The sequence below is a fragment of the Natator depressus genome, chromosome 3 (assembly GCF_965152275.1).
Source record: "Natator depressus isolate rNatDep1 chromosome 3, rNatDep2.hap1, whole genome shotgun sequence".
NCBI classification, from domain to species: domain Eukaryota; kingdom Metazoa; phylum Chordata; order Testudines; family Cheloniidae; genus Natator; species Natator depressus.
Window position 1 is genome coordinate 40,515,911 of NC_134236.1, and position 24,021 is coordinate 40,539,931.

Below are 24,021 nucleotides of genomic sequence, written 5' to 3' on the forward strand. Positions count from 1 at the left end.
ATTTTAAGAGCCCTTTAAGTCGAAATAAAGGGCTTCATCGTGTGGACGGGTGCAGGTTTACATCGATTTAATGCTGCTAAATTCGACCTAAAGTCCTAGTGTAGACCAGGGCTAAGTTACCAAGGCTTATTTGTCTGTCTCTCTGTTGATTTATAATTAGAAATAGTGTTGTTTGTGTTTAAAATCAGTATTTACCAGTAGAAGTATTACAGTAAGTAGCATTAGGTAATATGCATTAGGAATTCAATATGCAGTAGCTCACTACAGTGTTATGAAATAGTTCCTTAGCTAAGGAAGATATTTAGTATGCAATAGATTTCTGCTCTGTTGGTCAGTTTAAATGTGAGAACTAATTCTTTTTTTGTTTATAAAAGTGCTGTGAAGCACACAAAGGCATGCAATGGGAATTAACTGTTTGCAGAAATACATGACCACTACTAAAAGTAACCGAACAAAAAAATTTAGCTACACTGATGCACCCCATAAACCTTCATATTTTCAAACCTCTGATGTTCTGTGTGAAGTATTGTGATACCTTTGTAAACAAGCCTTGGTATCCAAGAGATTAACTGAACCTAAATATATGATGTTTGAAAAATGCTTTTGAAAACATGCGTATTAATATATTAAAAAAAAAATTGCAGACAGTTGGCCTAAAATAAGAGTTCTTCAGTGTAAATGGTGCTGTCTCTGAAGTGTCCCTTCGATATGTAATCAGAATTACAGTGAAAATTTCCAATGTGCAGTTTTGTTTTTCAGTAATTATGTCCTTTTAACTATTGAAATGCAATTTTATAATTTGGAATTTTTTCTTTACTATTGCAATATTATTTATCAAACAAACTGTTCCCAGGCAGTATTGTTTTCATTTGCTATCTATTTGATGTTGCCAGTTCTTCAGGTGCCTTCCATGAAAAGCAATTTTTACTTTGCAAACATGACTTTCAAACTGAGTTTTGGATGGCACTGAAAATTTTGAGGCACATTTTAAGAACAAGAGAAAAAATATATTTAGCTGTGTAATTTTTTAGGTTTCAGTTTGAAAATTTGGATGTCAAATGCAATGACTTGTAATATGTTTCATATTGTATTTGTTGAGCTTTAGTTTCTGTAAAGGGGAGAATTTATTACTGTTAATTGGTGATATGGTTGAAATTTTGTAATATGTATCTTATTTTGTGTGGGTCAGGTTGGTCTTCTCCTTCTGCAATAGGGATAGCTGGCCTTGGTGGTGGATTTGAAATTGGAATTGAGGTAAGGGTTAAATACATTTGTAAAATCTTACAAAAGTAGAGTTTTCTATGCTACGTCCATTGATGTCTTGAAATATGCACTGTTTCAGTGTACATGAACTATACTTGAAACTTATTTTATAATATTGCATGTGCAGTATGAATTTTTCTCATTTTTTCATAAAATGATATATTTTGAATGGGATGTAAAAAATCGAGCAATGAAGATTCAGAGAATCATAGAATATCAGAGTTGGAAGGGACCTCAGGAGGTCATCTAGTCCAACCCCCTGCTCAAAGCAGGACCGATCCCCGACTAAATCATCCCAGCCAGGCCTTTGTCAAGCCCGACCTTAAAAACTTCTAGGGAAGGAGATTCTACCACCTCCCTAGGTAACGCATTCCAGTGTTTCACCACCCTCCTAGTGAAAAAGTTTTTCCTAATATCTAACCTAAATCTCCCCCACTGCAACTTGAGACCATTACTCCTTGTTCTGTCATCTGCTACTACTGAGAACAGTCTAGAGCCATCCTCTTTGGAACCCCCTTTCAGGTAGTTGAAAGTAGCTATCAAATCACCCCTCATTCTTCTCTTCTGAAGACTAAACATCCCCATTTCCCTCAGCCTCTCCTCATAAGTCATGTGTTCCAGTCCCCTAATCATTTTTGTTGCCCTCCGCTGGACTCTTTCCAATTTTTCCACATCCTTCTTGTAGTGTGGGGCCCAAAACTGGACACAGTACTCCAGATGAGGCCTCACCAATGTCGAATAGAGGGGAACGATCACGTCCCTCGATCTGCTGGCAATGCCCCTACTTATACAACCCAAAATGCCATTGGCTTTCTTGGCAACAAGGGCACACTGTTGACTCATATCCAACTTCTCGTCCACTGTAACCCCTAGGTCCTTTTCTGCAGAACTGCTGCCGAGCCATTCGGTCCCTAGTCTGTAGCGGTGCATTGGATTCGTCTGTCCTAAGTGCAGGACTCTGCACTTGTCCTTGTTGAACCTCATCAGATTTCTTTTGGCCCAATCCTCCAATTTGTCTAGGTCCCTCTGTATCCTATCCCTACCCTCCAGCGTATCTACCACTTCTCCCAGTTTAGTGTCATCTGCAAACTTGCTGAGGGTGCAATCCACACTATCCTCCAGATCATTTATGAAGATATTGAACAAAACTGGCCCAAGGACCGACCTCTGGGGCACTCCACTTGATACCGGCTGCCAACTAGACATGGAGCCATTGATCACTACCCGTTGAGCCCGACAATCTAGCCAGCTTTCTATCCACCTTATAGTCCATTCATCCAGCCCATACTTCTTTAACTTGCTGGCAAGAATACTGTGGGAGACCATGTCAAAAGCTTTGCTAAAGTCAAGGAGCAACACATCCACTGCTTTCCCTTCATCCACAGAGCCAGTTATCTCGTCATAGAAGGCAATTAGATTAGTCAGGCATGACTTGCCCTTGGTGAATCCATGCTGACTGTTCCTGATCACTTTCCTCTCCTCTAAGTGCTTCAGAATTGATTCCTTGAGGACCTGCTCCATGATTTTTCCAGGGACTGAGGTGAGGCTGACTGGCCTGTAGTTCCCAGGATCCTCCTTCTTCCCTTTTTTAAAGATGGGCACTACAATAGCCTTTTTCCAGTCATCTGGGACCTCCACCGATCGCCATGAGTTTTCAAAGATAATTGCCAATGGCTCTGCAATCACATCCACCAACTCCTTTAGCACTCTCGGATGCAACGCATCCGGCCCCATGGACTTGTGCTCATCCAGCTTTTCTAAATAGTCCCAAACCACTTCTTTCTCCACAGAGGGCTGGTCACCTTCTCCCCATGCTGTGCATTACTAGATTGGTACATTATTAGTTCTTTGTTTACTGAGCTTATCTGATCTGTTTGCTAATTAACTGACGTATTAAACATTAATTAATGCATTTCTGAAGAATAGAAACAAATGACCTGTTTGGTAAAAAAAACATATTGTACCTGGGATAAAGAAATGAGATAAAGGGGATAGAAGATTTTGTAGTTGGACTTGATAGGATTATATACAGATTGAGTTTGCAGATAAAGTGAAATTAGATAGCTGTGTGTGCTAATTGGTAAGAGGAACTGCATAGTGCTTAAAAAAAAAAGAAAAAAAGAGGAGGATTGATGGACACAAGTGAAGGTAAATTACATAAAAACAAATGGGTAGAACTGCCACCTTTTAAAGTTAAACCTAGCTAAGTGAAAACCATGTTAAAAGCACACTAGACGCATGGATTATGTTAATTAACAAAAAGTTTTATGTGCACATCACTTACTTACTCCAGCACATATCAACGGTAAGTGTGCTCTTACATAGAGCATGCTGTTTCTAAACATTAGAAAATGAAGTAATAAACTTGTCAGTGGCATTGGTGAAACATTGTCTGCTACAGTGAGAGGTACCCAATATAAAACCTGTCAGGTTTCTTACAGTGGTCTCTAGAGAAAACCATATATTTTGATTCTTAGTCTTACTGGATTTGCAAAACCTGCTGAAACAGTCAAGGATTTAAATTTACACTGGTTTCAGGCCCAGGACTTGTTGTATTGAGTCTTGGAGCGGCGCCAAAAATAACATTTCTCAACAGAGGGACAACTTTTTAAGTGCGGTGTACATGAGCCATCAGGACTAGGAAAAGCTATAGTTGGAATTCTAGTTTGTACATATGGTGTATATGTATTTTTGTAGCCAAACAGGACTTGTTCTTTCTTTCGTTCTCAATACAATGTGTATGTGCACTTCTTTAGATTAAAGTACATGATAGACGTCCTCCTCCCTCCCATAACAATAATGTAATGTTAAGTTTGACACATCAAAGCACTTGCAATCCAGGAAATGCAGAATTATGGTTGAAAGTTGAAACTACATAGCACTTAACTGTTCCAGAAATTTCTTCTCCCTAGCTCCTGCAGTATCTTGGTACACTTTCCATATATGCAAGTGGCCTCTCATATGGCACACCTTACGTTCCAATAATTAGTCAGTTCATATCACTTAAGTGTGGTAAATATCAATTTTACTGTATGCAAACAAACTGATAAAAAAATTTCCATTGATGATCATGGAAATTTATAGACCAGCAAAGTAAGAAAAATGCTGCCTGAGAAGCTTTATTAGAATAAAAAATCCAGTGATTTAGGCTTTTGAATTGGGTTTGTTACAAATGGACTAACAAATAGATTAGTACAAGCAGGTATGATTTGTTGATTTAAGAATATTTACTTTGTATATTTAGATGTGATGTTGACAATTTGTGTTTTAAAGGTTATAAAGCTTTAGCTTTTGAATCTCAGCATTTGGCATTAAATAATTGTCTGAACCCCATAATTTCCCACAACTGTGAAAATTAAAATCAATAAAAATATTTAAATATGCTTAAAATAAACATCAATATTATCTGTCAGAATTATAAAAATCAAATTCTGCCAAGCCTATCTATAACAGTTTATTCTGTTCTTCGGTAATGTGCTTCTGTTATGTAGTTCTGCACCTGATAGAATCCTTACCACTTGTGAAGGAGTAAACAAGGGACTATTTCTTAAAGATGTTTTTTCCCTAAAGGTCAGTCATTCAGGGAGCCATGTTTTTTATATTTTCAATAAAATGTGATGTTTTCATTTGCATTTTCCATTGCTATATATGTAGTCAGTCCAACATCCTTAATATTTATTATTTTTCAAATTAGTCAATGTACTTCTCCTCATGTTTCAGTTAGTCTATGACCTTTGCACGGTTTATCTGTTACCATAGTTTTAAATGCTCTATGTATTGTTCAAGAAATTTATTCTGTGATCCTAGAATCCTAAAACCAAAGACACTAAAGAGGCAACAAACTTATTAGATCATCTAACCTGTTCCTCTGTGTATATGTAGTGGTGTAGAGTTCAGTCTTAGTTTTATATGCCCCAATTGATAGGGCTTCAAATAATTTCCGTGGGAAACTATTTCACAGCCTAATGGGTTTCACTGTTAAGAAGTTTTCTTTTCCTGAAATTTATCCTAAATTAGTTTTGTACCTCTTTGGTGTTTCTTAGGTTTCTCCCCCTCCCCCGCACAATTAAATATCTCTGTATATTTTCTACCTAATATAGTAGAGTTGTAATTTTCCAAATTGTTTAGTTTTCTTTTTCATATTTCTACCTATTTGGGCCCAGATTACAGTGCACAGGATCAAGTGCCTTGCCTGATAGGGGTCAGGGTCCCTTTGTATTAATTCTTTGTTATCATTTATTAATATTTATTTACTTAACTGAAATGTGTTACCAAAAACTAATTAAGTATCCTATCTAAATTTTATTAGATTTTAGTTCTGTTTGAGATCATTAATAGAGACGTTACATTAGGTAAGACTTAACACGTGTTCCTGTGGTTCCACTAGACTGCTTCCTCAATGTCAATACATTGCTATTTCATTATCCTTTACTTACAGACTTTCCGTTTCCATGGCAGTTTTCATCCACAAGTCAACTTGAATTATTTTTGGGTACATTTTGTGAACTTCTGTCAAATACCTGATTAAAAATCAAATATGTAACAGCTGCAGTGTTCCGTTCCTTCAGTAATAATGTAATTGTATAACACAACATTCCCAAACAACCAGCTTTATCTGGTAAGAATCACTGTTTTATAACATGATATCTAAATACAGTTTGTGTTTTAAAAACAGCTTAGGCTGCTTATCGGTCATGGTTCTCTAAGGGGTTGTCTACACTACAAAATTAAGTTGACTTAAATCGACATACAGCCACCGCAGTAATTAAAGCGGTTGTCCACGTCAACACTACGCTCCTTCTGTTGGTGCTGTGCATCCTCACCAGGAGTGCTTCCACTGACTGTAGTGAATAGGACACTGACAGCTGGAGCCTGGCAGCCCTGGCACTGACAGCCCCAGCGTCAGCCAGTTGTTGGGCTCTCTCCCCTGCCCTGGTGCTGACAGCCCCTGCTATCAGCCTGGTGCCTGTCTGACATCTCAGGTTGTCAGCGCCAGATTGGGGAGATGTAGGGGCTCCAGCTGTCAGCCCCATTCGGGACTGACAGCCAACAGGCAATGTAAGTAATGCAGTATCTACACGGGCACTGGGTTGCCCTAACTACATTGACATAAGCACTACGCCTCTCGTGGAGATGGAGTTATGTCGGCGTAGTGAGCAACTTACTGTGATGGAAGCAGCAGTGTAGTGTAGACACGGACATAATTAGGTTGACACAAACATTGTAGTGTAGGCCAAGCCTCATCCTCTAAGAATCGTTGTCCCTTTATATTTGTTCCATTATTTTAGTTAGGATAAAAGTTTTAGTATTGGTGCTACATTTGCTTTCCTTGGGTGAGATTCACATCCCAAAGGATAGGGAGGTTAATGTGGCTTTAATCAACCTTTCTACCTTCCTGATCCTGGGCCAGTTGACTGACTGGAGATGCCACAAATGTAATTTAGAGAGCTTTGGGAGCCTGTCTAAATTACAGCAGCCTCCCTGGACTGCCCTGTGGGATGCAGTGCTGTCTGCTGTAGCTCTGCCCCTGGCACACTCCCAGCCAGCCTGTGCTTTTTGCAAGGCATTCTACTGGTCACTTAATAAGTACCTATTCAGTATTTTGTAAAAAGAAAAGGAGTACTTGTGGCACCTTAGAGACTAACCAGTTTATTTGAGCATAAGCTTTCGTGAGCTACAGCTCACTTCATCGGATGTAGCTGTAGCTCACGAAAGCTTATGCTCAAATAAATTGGTTAGTCTCTAAGGTGCCACAAGTACTCCTTTTCTTTTTGCGAATACAGACTAACACGGCTGTTACTCTGAAACCTGTCAGTATTTTGTGTTTTCCTCATTGTTCAGTGTGTGGCCTCAGACCTTGTTACTGCATGCTGTTCAAATCCCGCCATGAACACAGAATTACTAATTTCCTCCTGGGCTTTTCTGTAGGCTCATCACTAGAATATTCGAGTCCTTCACAGACATTAATGACTTTACTTTCACAGGACTCTCTGAGAAATGTGTGTCATATTGTTAGGTTTACTTTTTTACATTTCTTCCCTTTATAAGTGAAATGTCAACACTATTGGATGTCGTGACTGATCATAGAAATCTTTATAAATAATCATATCTGTTATCTTATAACTATTCTAGCAATTCACTATTGATTTTTATACAAAAAATATTTTAATGTACATAATCAGTTCTGAAAAAAATGAGGAAAATATAGCAATCATTCTGAACAATTATGTGCCCTGAGTTGGATACTTCTGAAAATTTTACCCACAGAATATACAACAGCCTCCTTCAGGTATTCAGCTTCATATTTATACAGCTGATTATATGCATGTGTTTTGTGTATATATTTGTCTGTGTATACGTCTTTTCTCATAGTTTGAGATCTTTAATTTCACAAATAATAGTATTTACTTCCATGCTTTCTTAGTGTGTTAGCCAGTAAGTAAATGGGAACTACAGCTTATGGCATATTACTTTTTAAAAAGTCCTATGTTCTCTAGGTTGTTTTTTTCTGAGGTGGCTGTATAAAGTGTGTATCTATATTATTATACAAGCTACAAAAGCGGGCCTTCCTAGGATGGATTCAGAATAAGTTTATACTTGTAGCTTCTGTTCTGAAGATGTTCATATTTATGAGATTTATAAGTGAACAAAGAAAAGAGCTCCCTGATCCCAACATGGGGGTGGACATCAACATCTTGATTGTCTCCATCTCTGGAAATGATTCAGAAGCTGCAATTGCTGGCCACCTCTTTCCGGCCAGTGAACTTACCTCTCTCCTATTCTTCATGATACTTCATTCCCAAATCATCCAGCCATTCCTTCTGCCATCCCTGCTCTGACCACTTGAAGAAACTTGGAAAAGTTTCTCCCAACCCCACCATCAGTCAAGTACTTAACCTGGTGGATGACCAGGGATATCTAATGAGTCAAATGAATGGCTGCTTAACACACCCACCTCATTTAGAGGTAACAATGGATGCCAGCCTACTGGAGTACAGAACCCATATTTCCACAAAATCTTCTGGGAAGCTTATTAACCAGAAACAGAGATGCATAGCAACATTTTTGGAGCTAAGAGCAGTCTGCCTGGCCACTAAAGCTATGTATTCTGATTTGTTATAAAACAGATTTGTAAAATTTGGAAACATAATGATATTGCTGTTTAGGACTCAGACCCAGTATAGGACCTTTCCACCACTTTTTTCCTAAAAAAATAATTAAATTTATTTAGCTCTTCTTATTAAACTGTTTGCCTTGTAGTTTTTTCAGTCTAAATCATCCTGTTAGAACCAGGCCTGGGTTTTAGACAAGTTTTCTTTTTCTATAATGCTTCCTATTGATATTAGTTAGAAAAAAATTACAGGAGGATTCAGAGATTCCCAGGCCAAAGAGACCATTGTGATCATCTAGTCTGACCTCCTGTATAACGCTGGCCATAGAACTTCCCCAAATAATTCCTAGAGCACATCTTTTAGAAAAAGTGTCCTATCTTGATTTAAAATTTGTGCATATGGGAGAATCCACCAGGACTCTGGGTAAATTATTCCAGTAGTTAATTACTCTAATTGCTAAAAACATACACCTTTATTTACAGGCTGAATTTGTCTAGATTCATCTTTCTGCCACTGGATCATGATATACTTTTTTTCTGCAAGATGGAAAGGCCTATTGTTAAATATTTGTTCCCCATGTAGGAACTTATGAACTGTGATCAAGTCACTCCTTTGTAAACTAAAGAGATTGAGCTCCTCGTGGCTGTCACTATAAAGCAGGTTTTCTAATCCTTTAATGATTCTTGTGGCTCTTCTCTGACCCTTCACCACTTTTCTACCATTTTCTTCAATTGTGGGCACCAGAACGGCACACATTATAACAGCAGCAGTTGCCCCAGTGCTAAATATAGCAGTAAAATAACCTCTCTGCTTCTACTTGGACTTCCCCTGTTTATGCATCCAAGGATCTCATTAACTCTTTTGGCCACCACATCATACTGGGAGCTCATATTCAACTGGTCATCCATCACAACCCCCGATCTTTTTCAGAGTCGCTGCTTCCCAGGATAGAGTCCCCTATTATGTAAGTATGGCCTACATTCTTTGTTCCTAGATGCATACATTTTTATTTAGCCATATTAAAGTCAATGTTATTTGCTTGTGCCCAATTTACCAGGCAATACAGATCTCTTTGTATCAATGACCTGTCCTCTTCATTTTTTACGACTCCCCCAGTTTTTGCATCTGTAACCATCCCTTTGTGGGTCACAACTGAGAAAATGAAATTCAGGACAAACTGCTGAGAAATAGGGCAGATCACCCCAAAATGCTGTGGTCATTCTTCCTTAAGATATACCAATCCAGCAACAAAAGTAAACTTCTGTTTCACCATACTGACTAATAAGAAGTCAGAAAAGCAGTTTCCTTAGACACTCCAGTCTTTGTATCCCCACCAAAAACACTAGACTTAGATTTCAGAGTAGCAGCTGTGTTAGTCTGTATTCGCAAAAAGAAAAGGAATACTTGTGGCACCTTAGAGACTAACAAATTTATTTGAGCATAAGCTTGAAGTGAGCTGTACTAGACTTAGAGATGAGTGGTCCTTTAAAAACAATTTAATCAAATAAAAGGTTCTTCTGATCCCAAAGGACCAGGCACACACCCAGGTTAATATATAACTCAGATCTTACCTAAAAATCATGCTGATGCCAATCCTTTAGTATCTAAAATCTGAAGGTTTATTTATAAAAAGAAGGAAAGAAAGGTGAGAGTTAAAATTGGTGAAAGGAATCAAATACATACAACAATTGAAAAGTTCTTGGGTCAGGCTTGTAGCAGTGATGGAATAAACTGCTGGCTTAAGTCAAGTCTCTGGTTGCTTCCAAATCATTGGAAGGTCCTCGATCCCTTGGTTAGAATGCTCCCATTAGTATAGGTCCATAGTCTAGAGGCTGGAGCAGGAAAGAGGCAAAATGGAAGTGTTTCCAGGGCCTTTTATAGCTTCTGCCATGTGGAGGGAAACCCACTGTTTCAAACAAAGCCCTCAGCACAGCTAGTGGAAAATCACAAGTGACAAGATGGTGTTTGGAGTCACACGGGCAATTCACATGTCCATGCATGGTTCCACTTAGTCACAGTAGAAGTCCATTCAGGGTAGATGGGAGGTCTTCCATTGTGAGTTAAATGCTCCTTGATTAGCCACTTAATTTGAATAGTCCCTTCAAGATGTACAGGCTAGATACCTTGTGGGCATTACCCCAGGAACAAACATTTGAAATCCAGGTGTAGAGCCAATACTCTCAACTACAAATACAAGAATGATACATGCATACAAATAGCATAATCATATTCAGCAAATCATAACCTTTCCATAGACACCTTACTTGACAACCTTTGTACAAGATTTGTTGCAAATATTTAACAGTGGTTGCAACAGTGAGCTATATAGTCATATTTTAATCAAATAACATCACAGTGTCATCTGCAAACTTTATCAGTGATGATTTCAGGTTTTCTTCCAGGTTACTGATAAAATTGTTAAGTAGCATAGAGCCAAGAACTGATCCCAGTGGGACCCCACTAGAAACACACCATCTTGATGCTGATTCCCTGTTTACCATTATGAGGTCTATCATTTAGGCAGCTTTTAATCCATTTAATGTGTTAACCTTGTATTGTTCTAATTTTTAATCATAATGTTGTGCAGTGCCAAGTCAAATGTCTTTCAGAAATCTAAATATATTTTATGAACATTATTACCTTTATCAATCAAACTTGTAATCTCAACCAAAAAAGATATCAAGTTTGTTTGAATGGAACTATTTTTCATAGACCCATGTTGAGTGGCATTAATTATAGTTCCTTCTTTTAATTCTTTATTAATCAAGTCCCGTATCAGCTGCTCCATTATCTTTCCTGCAATCAGTGTCAGACAGGTGTAACATTTAATTGGTAAAGCATCATAATTCGGCTTGCTGTGGCCAGAAAATGGGTTTCCATTGATGTGGGAAACTGTAATCCTAAGTATTTTCCTCGATGACTTTTTTTTCTTTTTCCTGTTGCTTCCTTCTTTCAGGACAGGTGAATGGTAGACAAAGAGGAGAGAGAGAGAGAACAGCAACAACAACAAAACCCTCTAGCTGCATCCTTGGCCATGTTGCCACAATACTTAAATGATCAAGAGTAATAAAAATGCTCAGTTTCTTAGTCTAATTTTTCAGTGGGAGGATATCTTGAAGTTGGCTAACTCCATGGTTTATATACTCTTGTGTTTTTGCTGATCTACAGGTTTGCATGTTTGTGTTCTTTCCTTCTTGAGACAGATGAACTTTCAAATATTTGTTTCAAGCAAATATAGTTGTGTTTTACTTGATTTCTAGGTGTCAGATTTAGTAATAATACTGAACCATGAAAGAGCAGTTGAAGCTTTTGCAAAAGGTGGCAATCTTACACTTGGAGGAAATTTTACAGTGGCAATTGGGCCTTTGGGGAGGTGAGTAGCATTAAAATATAAAATTCAAGTAACATGTTTTAAATGTACGTATTAACAAAAAAGTACTTCCATAATTCTATTTGTTTTATTTAGTTTATTCTAACAATCTGCTCAATAATTTTGTGGAAAACCTATCATTCGCTTGGCCAGTGTTGTCTTCATAGTATTATGCCACTTTAATTGGATACAGATTGTGCAGTCTCGGTCAGGTCTTGTCTTTCTCTCAACCAGGCCTACAAAAAGCAATGGGAAAGAGGAAGCTAATAGAAGTTCAGTCTAGCTTAGATGGAGATTGTTTGTTTGTAGGTGGAAAGAAGAATTGATTGCCTCTTTCTATGTATGATTGAGAAAGGTAGGTTCACAAAGGCCCTAGATTTGAACATCTGGGAACTAGTAAAGGAAATTCTTAATGGAGGGCCCTGAGTTCTAAGATTAGATTACCTTGTTGGTCTATCGGACCCCAAGTTTGTTAACCTTGGGCCAGCTTAAGACTCCTATTTTTCACTCAGTCTTTTGCTTGAGAGAAATGACTGTGGGGAATATTCTAATTTTTATTCTGGTGTGGTCTTTTGTTTGGGTTGACCAATTGTTTGACTGTTTTAAAGAAGTCAAAAAATTTCTGTCAAACCTATTTTTTGACAGAAATTGGGTATTGATTAAATGATTTTCATGAAAAGTGTCTGCTTTCCACAGATTTTAGATCCAAAACAAAACAAAACAAAACAAAAAAAACAAATAACCATAAACTGAAGGGAAAAAAATGGGGCCAAACTAAAAAACTTTGATTCAGTTATGCTTTGCTGCCTCATGGAAGTTGTAGTTCTGTTGCTTCAAGTCCCCATTCTCCTCTTTGGGCCAGATTCCCCAGCTGGATGTCATTTCTCATAATGCACCACAGCCTTGAGACTCCCATGATGCACCACCCCCAAAGAGGGGGGAGAGTGCTGCATCATGAGAGTTGGAGTCCAGCCAGGGAACCCAACCTATAGAAGAGAATGAGAGTATGAGGCACTTGAACTACAGCTCCTATGAGACACCACTGCAGCATTTCCAATTTAAAAAATATTTTGGTTTTCACGCAAATATTTCACAAAAAAGTCACTTTTTTCCACGGAAAAAAACATTTTCTGGCCTTTTTTTTTTTTTTTTTAAACGTCTCTGTGCAGAGGTTGTGTAATACACATTTCACAACCTCGTAATACAATGTTCTGAGAGCTGTACTGGCATGAAGTGATGATGCTGATACAAAAAGATTTATTATAGCAAGTCATTGTATACAGTAAGTTGTATTTTTAAAATCAATTTTATTTTATTTTGCAGTATAAGAGTGAAAAGAATTTACCAAAGAGAAAGGATAGTAGAGTTTTTTTGGGATCCTTAAAAGCCTGTTACAGAGCACTTTTTATAATACCAGTAACTGCTTTAAGTGTCCTTTTAAACAACATCACATTTTTTATTCCAAATATTAAATGAGACTCTCTTCCTAACATACCAGAGGTTATATGGGGAACATTTTGCCATTTCCTTGTTTTTTTACTGGATTTAACAATTAATATTAATCATAAATATGTTCTGTAACATGTTAGATTTTCCCCATGGTTAGGTTGTTAAATCAGGATGCAATCCATATTTTGATAACAGATCATGTTTATGGGGTTTTTTTGTGCTTACAAATGTCAGACTGTAATTTAATTTAAAGACTAACTTTATATTTTGCCAGCTCCTACCTGTTCATTCTGAAGTCTTCTTACTTCCGTTCTGAGCCTCCTAGTTACTCCAAGGAATGAACAAACACAAGTCTTGGGGTTGCAGCAGTGGTTGCATACCAAGATTTCATGCAAGACTGAGTTTCTCCATGTAATTTATTCTTTCCTTTACCTGAGGAGCTAGATAGGGTGCCATTCCATCCCTTTACCAGAGGTACTCTTAATATGTATAGTAACATGTAACATGCAATCTCCTACTTATTACTTTACATTAAGAACATAAGAACTGCCATACTGGGTCAGACCAAAGGTCCATCCAGCCCAGTATCCTGTCTGCCGACAGTGGCCAATGCCAGGTGCCCCAGAGGGAGTGAACCTAACAAGTAATGATCAAGTGATCTCTCTCCTGCCATCCATCTCCACCCTCTGACAAACTGAGGCTAGGGACACCATTCCTTACCCATCCTGGATAATAGCCATTAATGGACTTAATCTCCATGAATTTATCTAGCTCTCTTTTAAACCCTGTTATAGTCCTAGCCTTCACAGCCTCCTCAGGCATGGAGTTCCACAAGTTGACTGTGCACTGTGTGAAGAAGAACTTCCTTTTATTTGTTCTAAACCTGCTGCCCATTAATTTCATTTGGTGGCCCCTAGTTCTTACACTATGGGAACAAGTAAATAACTTTTCCTTATTCACTTTCTCCACACCACTCATGACTTTATATACCTCTATCATATCCCCCCTTAGTCTCCTCTTTTCCAAGCTGAAAAGTACTAGCCTCTTTAATCTCTCCTCTTATGGGACCCGTTCCAAACCCCTAATCATTTTAGTTGCCCTTCTCTGAACCTTTTCTAATGCCAGTATATCTTTGTAGAGATGACAGGTTTCAGAGAAGCAGCTGTGTTAGTCTGTATCCATAAAAACAAAAGGAGTACTTGCGGCACCTTAGAGACTAACAAATTTAGTTGAGCATAAGCTTTTGTGAGCTACAGCTCACTTCATCAGATGCATGCAGTGGAAAATACAGTGGGGAGATTTATATACACAGAGAACATGAAACAATGGGTGTCACCATTCACACTGTAACAAGAGTGATCAGGTAAGGTGAGCTATTACCAGCAGGAGAGTGGGGGGGGAGGGGGAAACCTTTTGTAGTGATAATCAAGGTGGGCCATTTCCAGCAGTTGACAAGAACGTCTGAGGAACAGTGAGGTGGGAAATAAACATGGGAAAATAGTTTTACTTTGTGTAATGACACATCTACTCCCAGTCTTTATTCAAGCCTAAGTTAATTGTATCCAGTTTGCAAATTAATTCCAATTCAGCAGTCTCTCATTGGAGTCTGTTTTTGAAGTTTTTTTTGTTGAAGAATTGCCACTTTTAGGTCTGTAATTGAGTGACCAAAGAAATTGAAGTGTTCTCCAACTGGTTTTTGAATGTTATAATTCTTGACGTCTGATTTGTGTCCATTTATTCTTTTACATAGAGACTGTCCAGTTTGGCCAATGTACATGGCAGAGGGGCATTGCTGGCACGTGATAGCATATATCACATTGGTAGATGTGCAGGTGAACGAGCCTCTGATAGTGTGGCTGATGTGGTTAGGCCCTATGATGGTGACCCTGAATAGATATGTGGACACAGTTGGCAATGGGCTTTGTTGCAAGGATAGGTTCCTTGGTTAGTGGTTTTGTTATGTGATGTGTAGTTGCTGGTGAGTATTTGCTTCAGGTTGGAGGGCTGTCTGTAAGCAAGGACTGGCCTGTCTCCCAAGATCTGTGAGAGCGATGGGTCATCCTTCAGGATAGGTTGTAGATCCTTGATGATGCGTTGGAGAGGTTTGAGTTGGGGGCTGAAGGTGATGGCTAGTGGCTTTCTGTTATTTTCTTTGTTGGGCCTGTCCCGTGGTAGGTAACTTCTGGGTACTCTTCTGGCTCTGTCAATCTGTTTCTTCACTTTAGTAGGTGGATATTGTAGTTGTAAGAACGCTTGATAGAGATCTTGTAGGTGTTTGTCTCTGTCTGAGGGATTGGAGCAAATGCGGTTGTATCGTAGAGCTTGGCTGTAGACAATGGATCGTGTGGTGCGGTCTGGATGAAAGCTGAAGGCATGTAGGTAAGCATAGCGGTCAGTAGGTTTCCGGTATAGGGTGAGGGGACAGTATACAAGATGTGGGCATACCATGGATTATATAAGGGCAATAAGATATTCTCCGTCTTATTCTCTTTCCCTTTTTTTAAAGATTCCTAACGTCCTGTTTGCTTTTTTGACTGCCGCTGCACACTGCATGGACGTCTTCAGAGAACTGTCCACGATGACTCCAAGGTCTTTTTCCTGATTAGTTGTAGCTAAATTAGCCCCCATCATATTTTATGTATAGTTGGGGTTATTTTTTCCAATGTGCATTAATTTACATTTATCCACATTAAATTTAATTTGCCATTTTGTTGCCCAATCACTTAGTTTTGTGAGATCTTTTTGAAGATCTTCACAGTCTGCTTTGGTTTTAACTATCTTGAGCAGTTTAGTATTGTCTGCAAACTTTGCCACCTCCCTGTTTATCCCTTTCTCCAAATCATTTATGAATAGGTTGAATAGGATTGGTCCTAGGACTGACCCTTGGGGAACACCACTAGTACCCCTCTCCATTCTGAAAATTTGCCATTTATTCCTACCCTTTGTTCCCTGTCTTTTAACCAGTTCTCAATCCATGAAATATATCTTAGACTATTTATGCATATACTGTGATAAAGGAGCAATAGCACAATGCTTGGGGTTTGGATAGAGGAGAAAAGACTAGAGTCACAGGAAAAAGCATATGTGGTTATTCAGGAAAGGCATGTATACATGTGGCTGACTGAAGTTCTTGTGTAGGTTTAATAAATATGAATATCGAAGAAATACTTTGCAATAAGAAAAATATCTTGGTACATTGACTTTTTGTGGGCATCTATATTGGAGACCAAAGCGAGACCTCCCTTTGAAGTCCGGGATTACAACTTTTCACTTCTGACATTTAAGAGTAGTGCGCTTAGTTGCAGTAAAAATTTAGAACTCTTGTTTTGCCCTTGGTTCTGCCATATGCTTAGAATCATTCCATACGTGATATCTGACTAAAGTCTCCAGTTGGTCATACCCTGGCTTTGGCCAGTTATAGGTTATGGCACAGAATCTGGCAGGGCAGTTTTCTTTAAAAATAAATAAATCTGATACCCTTCTTCTGAACATAATGGCAGAAGGGAGTTTTAAGGATGGATTTCAATGAGGAGGCATAGTAGACCAGCTCAGGAAGAGCTTTTCCATTTGAGAAGACAGCATGAGAAAAATATGAAAATGATTGTGGGAGAGACAAACAGGGTTCAAGCCAGAAGGTGGAGAGGTAAATAGTGGTGTCCTGCAGGGGTCTGAACTAGGAGTCTGTATTAGGACCAGTGCTATTCAAAATATTGATAAATGATCTGGAAAAGTGGCAAATTTTGCAAAGTTACTCAAATTACTTAAGTCCAGAACAGACTGTCAAGAGTTACAAAACTGGGTGACTGGGCAACAAAATGGCAAATGAAATTTAATTTTGATAAATGCAAAGTAATGCACATTGGAAAACATAATCCCAACTGTACATACAAAATGATGGGTTCTAAATTAACTGTTCCCACTCAAGAAAGAGATCTTGGAGTTACTGCGGATAGTTCTTTGAAAACATCCACTTAATGTGCAGTGACAGTCAAAACTAACAAAATGTTAGGAACCATTAAGAAAGGGATAGATAATCAAACAGAAAATATCATAATGCCTTTATATAAATTCATGGTATGCCCACATCTTGAATACTGCATGCAGATGTGGTCGCCTCATCTCAAAAAATTGAAATTGGAAAAGATGCAGAGAAGGGCAACAAAAATGATTAGGGGTATGGAACACCTTCTGTATGAGCAGAGATTATAAGGATTTGGACTTTTCAGCTTGGAAAAGAAATGACTAAGGGGTAGATATGATAAAGGTATATAAAATCTTGACTGGTGTGGAGAAAGTGAATAAGGAAATGTTATTTACTCCTTCACATAACACATAAACTAGGGATCACCAAATGAAATTAGTATGTAGAAGATTTAAAACAAACAAAAGGAAGTGCTTCTTCACACAACACCGTCAACCTGTGGAACTCTTTGCCAGGGGATGTTGTGAAGACCAAAACTATAATGGTTCAAAAAAGAACTAGATAAGTTCATGGAGGATAGGTCCATCAATGTCTGTTAGGCTGGATGAGCAGGGATGCAACACCATGCTCTGAGTGTCTCTAGCCTCTGTTTGTCAGAAGCTGGGAGTGGTTAGCAAGGGTTTTGTTTTTTTCTGTGTGTTTCTAAAATTTATTACAGTGTTTCCAAGGATATTAACACAAGTCTCGTGATATTTGCTAGGGGTGGGTTCATAAAGTTCCTGCTCCTGGAATCATGCATACGTGAGAATTTTGCCCTTTATTTTAAAGGCAGAATGGCTCTTATGGTTGCAAAGAAAAGCTTGAAATCATGAACTCTGAGAGCTTAAAAACTATAAGGCACTAAAAAGACCCCAAAATTATAACTTGTACAGTCCCATGACTTTTTAAGCTAATTTCATTTGTGGGGAAGGTAGACTTAAATCTTATGATTTTTTAATTCTTGGGATTGGCACTACTGTTATCTGCCCACTTAGTGCCTTGACATTGGCTATATTTGCTTTGGAATTACTCCTTTTAGTCTGTAACATAAAGGCATCTACAATATACAAATTCAAGAAGTTTAAAATCAGAAATAGGTGACTTAGAATGCCTTCCAGTGTACAAGGACCTTTATGTAATAGATATTATTGAACCTTGGTGAAATGACAACAAAACAAAACAATGGTATACAATAATACCTGGGTTACAAACTATACCGGAAAGATAGACTAGTCCATAGAGGTAGGATAGTAGCACTGTTTCTAAAGGATTCCATTGAATTTAGCCAGATGAAAATTCTGAGTGGAGGGAACCACCCAGTAGAATGGATGCAAAACCTGAGATTAAAGATTGTGTATATTAGTAGGGCTATAGTACAGTCTCTGGATCAAGAATGAAACAGAGTGTGCAGAATGTTGAGTAAGATCAATGAGGCAGCCAAAATCTAACAAAATGATGGTAATGGAGGATTTTCAATGATCCCGATATAAAATAACACAACAGGACAAAGTTGAGAGAAAATGTCTGAACGCCTTAGCTAGTTGTGTCTTGGAACAACTACTTGCCGAACATGCAAGAGGAACAATTTTTGACTTACTTGTAAGTAATACACAGGAGCTAATTCAAGAAGTGACATTAGCTGAGCCACTGAGCTATAATGACCATGACAAAATTAGGTTCAACATCCAAAGTGCAAGTAGGGCACCATAAAGTCATAGTGACACTTACCATTAGAAAGGGAGATTTAAATGAAATGAGAATGTTAGTCAAAAAGGCCCTAAACCTAAAAGTAAAGGAAGAAAAATTCCTAGAGGTGGCATGAATGGTACTAAAAATACAATAAGAGTCTCCGATTATCTTCACTACAACAGTTAAATCAAGTTTGTTCATCTGAGTTCCTTCTTTCCCTGCTGTTTCACCACTAAAAAGAGCAGTGTAGACATGGGAGGCACTGCATGGACATGTAAAGAACATGTAGGGTATGTATTCTGGGTGTTTACATATGTAGGGCACTCTACTCTACCTGCGTAAGTCATGCCTCGCCATCAACATTGATATTTATACCCATGCTAGCTGGGTGTTCAGTGTCTGTACTTTAAATCCCACCACATATGTAGACTTGCCTTCTGAAACAACACACTTGAGCTATACAAAGTGACTAGATTAGCAGAGGGAATGGACTAACACCCGATGAGTTGTTGTGGCTTCAGCTGTTGCATTGCCACTGCGTTACTCGCTTGAGCAGCAGTAGCACATGAGCTTCAACCTTCACCTCCTGACAGAGCAGCTAGCTCAAGTTTAAACCACCACCTGTCTTGAGCTAGAGATGTTTTTGTGTGGATGGGAGTCATGTTATGGGGGGAAACTTGAGCTATACCTTGAGCTAACTCTAAAATAAATTTGTTAGTCTCTAAGGTGCCACAAGTACTCCTCATTCTTTTTGCTGATACAGACTAACACAGCTACCACTCTGAAATCTAAAATGAAGATAAGCACTCGGAAGACATGCATGCTGTTAAAAGACAGTGTACAGCAAGGAATGTAAACCAATATGGCTTCACTGCAAGGTTCGAGAGTCTCTTCAAACAGAAATCCTTCAAACCTGGAAATCTGACCCTAGTAAAGCTAATATACAGGAGCATAAATTATAGCAGGCAGTAAACACAAGGGGAAATTAGAAGGGCCAAAGTGGATTTCAAAGAGCAAATAGCTAAAGTTGTACAAACAAATGAGACTGCAACCCTGTATCGTGCTGACCAATGTTATTTTGTCTCCTTGTACTCCTCTGCCCATCTGTCTGTATCCACCTGTTGTCTCTTGTCTTATGCATAGATTGAAAACCTCTGGGGGCACGGATCTTTTAGTTTTGCTTATACAGAGCCTGGTACAGTGGGGTCCTGGTCCATGACTGGGGCTGCTAAGTGCTACAATAATACAAATAATAAATAATGTAATGTTGATAAATAAAATGTAATAAATATTGAAGGAGAAAATCTAAACTACTCATACACGTTAACCGAGTTCTGAATTAACTGTATCAGTCCAGGAAAGGAACATGGGCATCATTGTTGACAGCTCAGTTAGGACCTTTGCCTAATGTGCAGCTAATGTGGTCTAAAAAGCAAACAAGATGCTAGGTTGTATGAGGAATGGGATGATGAATAATACAGAGAATATTCTAATGTCACGTCACCTGGAATACTGTTTACCCTACTGGTCACCCCATCTCAAAAAGGATACTACAGAACTAGAGGGGTTCAGAAAAGAGCAACAAGAATGATCAAGGGCATAAAAAGAGCTCTCATAGGAAGAGAGACTTAAAAGGTTGGTTTGCTTCCCTTAGAAAGGAGGTGAATAAGAGGGAACATAGTAGAAGTATATAAAATAATGAATGGTAGAGAGAAGATAGATCAGGAATTTTTGTTTAACTTGTCTGATAACACAAAAACAAAGGGATATTCAATAAAATTAAAAGATAAATTCAAAACTGGTAAGTTTTTTTTCATACATTAACATGTAATTAAACTCTGGAAATCACGGCTTTACAAAGTTGTTCAAGTCAGAATTTAATCCAATTCAAGAAGAATTGAATATTTTTAATGGATATCAAGAATATCCAGAGTTGCCTTATTAATGATAGCAAATTTTGAGGAAGAGATGTTAAACCTCATGCCTCAGGGCTTAAGTGATTTTTAAATATTAAAGACTCAGCTGAGACTTAATGTGGGGGGCAGATTATTCCAGAATTTCCTGTTGCAGGGTTCTTAAACCTTCTGCTGAAGCATCTGGTACTGGCCACTGCTGGAGACAGTATACTGGATTAGATGGACCTTGGACCAGAGACAATAGGGCAATTCCTATGTTTCTACATACTCCCTTGCAAAACAAAATTCCTGCTTACTGCTCTGCTCCCTAGCATAGCAAAAAATGTTGTATGCCAACAGCCTAAAGATTAGCGTTCTAGAAAACTGCAGTTCAAACAATGTATAATATGGAAAATAGCTATTTTATCTTTAAAATAGAAGTAGTATAATGCATTGAGTTGTCTGACAATATTTTAAAAACACATCAATTTAAATTTATATTGCACTGGTTTACATTTTTTTAAAATCTTCAATGGAAATAATAGGATTGATCAGAGGGAAAAGGAACAGATAGACATGAATCAAAGGCTACTTACAACCTATAGGTAAAAAATACTTACATTACAGGTGAACATGTGGCTGCAGCTTAAATCTGAAAATCTATATTTTTAAAAGGAAAATGGCCATCTTTCTGTACAATTTTATCACATTTCCAAAATGGCTCTTTATTTCATTGTCTGAGAGACTGGATAATTTAATTACTGTTTTATTTCCCTACACATGGTACTTCTCATCCATAGTGCACTTTCACTTTTACTTTTTACTCCCCCTCAAAATCCAGATGTGGAAAATAAGCAAGGAATGCATTTGTTCAGTTGTAGCAAAGTAATTGGACAATCAGAAATGCAGATTGTCAGAAATAATTTGATCATTGTGCCAGAATTGTAAAATTTAGAATGAGCAATTGTCAATTGCTATTCTTGTTACAATAGCATGTTGATAAGAGCCATGCAAACTTTTTTCTTTTTTGTAGAAATTTAGAAGGTGATGTTGCCGTACGAAGCTCAGCTGCTGTCTATACATACTGCAAATCGCGAGGGTTGTTTGCAGGGGTATCTTTAGAAGGAACATGTTTAATTGAAAGGAAAGAAACTAATCGCAAGTAAGTCGGATTCAAAATCATAGACTCATAGAGTTAGAAGGGACCGCAAGGGTCATCTAGTCTAACTGCCTGCCAAGATGGGGGATTTGTTGTGTCTAAATTGTCCAAGACAGATGACTATCCAGCCTCTTTGTGAAAACCTCCAGTGAAGAAGCTTCCACAACCTCCCGAGGCAATCTGTTCCATTGTCCTACTGTTCTTACAGTTAGGAAGTTTTTCCTGAGATTTAATCTATATTGTTCATGTGTGTTTCTTCCATATTTTGTACTGCATCATCAAATGGGTTACACTGGAATTTTAGTGGGATGGACTTTTAGGAAAATATTCAAAATAAATCTTATAGTTAACTTTGTAGAATTGAGATGCTCTGATGTACTACTTTTGGTTGTGTTGAGGTCACAGCCAGTTCCCTAATTTATAAACAAATCAGGGTAAGGTAATTCATTGTTCAGATACTTTAAATGTCTACTGTACTTTCAGGGTTAATGGGTGAATATTTGATATATATTGGTATAGTGCAGTGGTGGGCAACTTAGTGCCCGCGGGCCGCATTCAGCCCACCAGGGTAAACTGATTGCACTGGCCCGCCGCTTCCCACAGCTCCCATTGGCTGGGAATGGCAAACCGCAGCCACTGGGAGCTGCGGGGGGCCATGCCTGTGAACGGTCAATGTCAGCAAAATGTCTTGCAGCCTGCAATCAGATTACCCTGTTGGGCCGCAGGTTGCCTACCACTGGTACAGTGGAACAAATTCTATCCTTGGAATGATTTCAGTAGAAATTGCAGGTGATTATCGAAAGCAAAATTGGGCCCATGGTATCTCCAGAAGCATTAATGGTGGAATTTGAGTATTGAAATTATATTGCCTCCATATGAACATTTATTCCACTGCACCATGCCAAGAGTTTATTTCTTATGTGAGTTATTTGTCTTTTTTTCATTAAAACAAGAAGTTTTTGAACTTCTGATGTATTAGATTTGGCAGGGAATGGCAGATATCTGGTTCAGTGTCTTTTTAAAAATAAATTAGGGATTGTGGTTTAGAGCCTCACTAAAGATGTTCAAGAGCTGCTTCTTTGTTTTGTTTTGTTTTACCCATTGCTATCAAAACTGTCAGAATTGATGGGAGATTTAGGTCCAGTTTTCTAAATCTTAAAATTCTTTTCCATTCTGGTGCCATTGTTGTAAACATACACATACTAGATTTCTTTAACTTTATTGTCAGCTGCTTTCTAAGATGATAGCAATACTGTAAAATCAAAATTATACATAGATAATATGATAAAACTAAAATCTTTCCAAAATACTTTATTTTTTATCCCTCCTCCCAAGAAAATTATACATTTGCTTTAACACATGGTTCCAAAGATACACTAAAATGCAAAGAAATGAGGTTTTCCATGCTGTTTTCTGACAGGTTTGAAATCTTGTTTGAGTCAGACCAGTTGGATAAAAAATGCATTAAAATCAAACCAGTCTGAGTTGGAGACTATTAAAATTTTAAATTGAATATGTCTCCTTTTTCTAAAAATCTCCAATCCTAGTATTGCTGTTTATAAGAGTAAAGGTTTTTAAAAATCCCAAATGTACTGTACCAATTTTAAGCTGTACAGTAGCAAAGGCATTAATTCATATTTCTTAAAAGCACGGTTTTGACAGGCCCTTATGTGAGTACATGTAGAAGATATGCGGGGACGCATGCGAGCAGGTTCTCTCCTTGTACAGCCGAGGCAAGGCCAGAAAGCAAGATGCACACACAGCAGGGAGAAGAACAGGTTAGGGATATGTCTCCCATTGGAACAGGCAGACCATGCTAGTGGGTGGGTCCTAAAGGTTTGTGTACGCTGTGAACTAGGCCACTCAAGGAGTCTAAGTCTGTGAATTAGGCCACTCAGTGAGTAGTTAATTGTACATGCTTAGAAACAAATAACACATCCCCTGAAATGTTTATGGCATATTTGTGAAAACAGATACTGTTGAACATTACCAAGAGTCCAGTTTTCCTTCTTGCTCTAATATGAAAGGACTCTTTAAATAAATAAATAAAATCTGTAATCACAATATAGCAAGAGTTTTAGCAAGTTGGTACCACTTGTTTTCTATGGTTACCCAGAGTTATT

At 38.1% G+C, this 24,021-nt stretch overlaps 1 protein-coding gene across 2 annotated transcripts in view; it reads left to right on the forward strand.

Annotated features, from left to right (window-relative positions):
- Positions 1-24,021, forward strand: part of SH3YL1 (SH3 and SYLF domain containing 1) — a 106,865-nt gene that overhangs the window by 45,674 nt on the left and 37,170 nt on the right. For both annotated transcript variants that reach the window (XM_074947752.1, XM_074947751.1), the window contains exons 4-6: positions 1,190-1,254; positions 11,636-11,748; positions 21,773-21,901. In XM_074947752.1, coding sequence (XP_074803853.1) covers positions 1,190-1,254; positions 11,636-11,748; positions 21,773-21,901 — 307 coding nt within the window. The remainder of the gene's footprint in view (positions 1-1,189; positions 1,255-11,635; positions 11,749-21,772; positions 21,902-24,021) is intronic.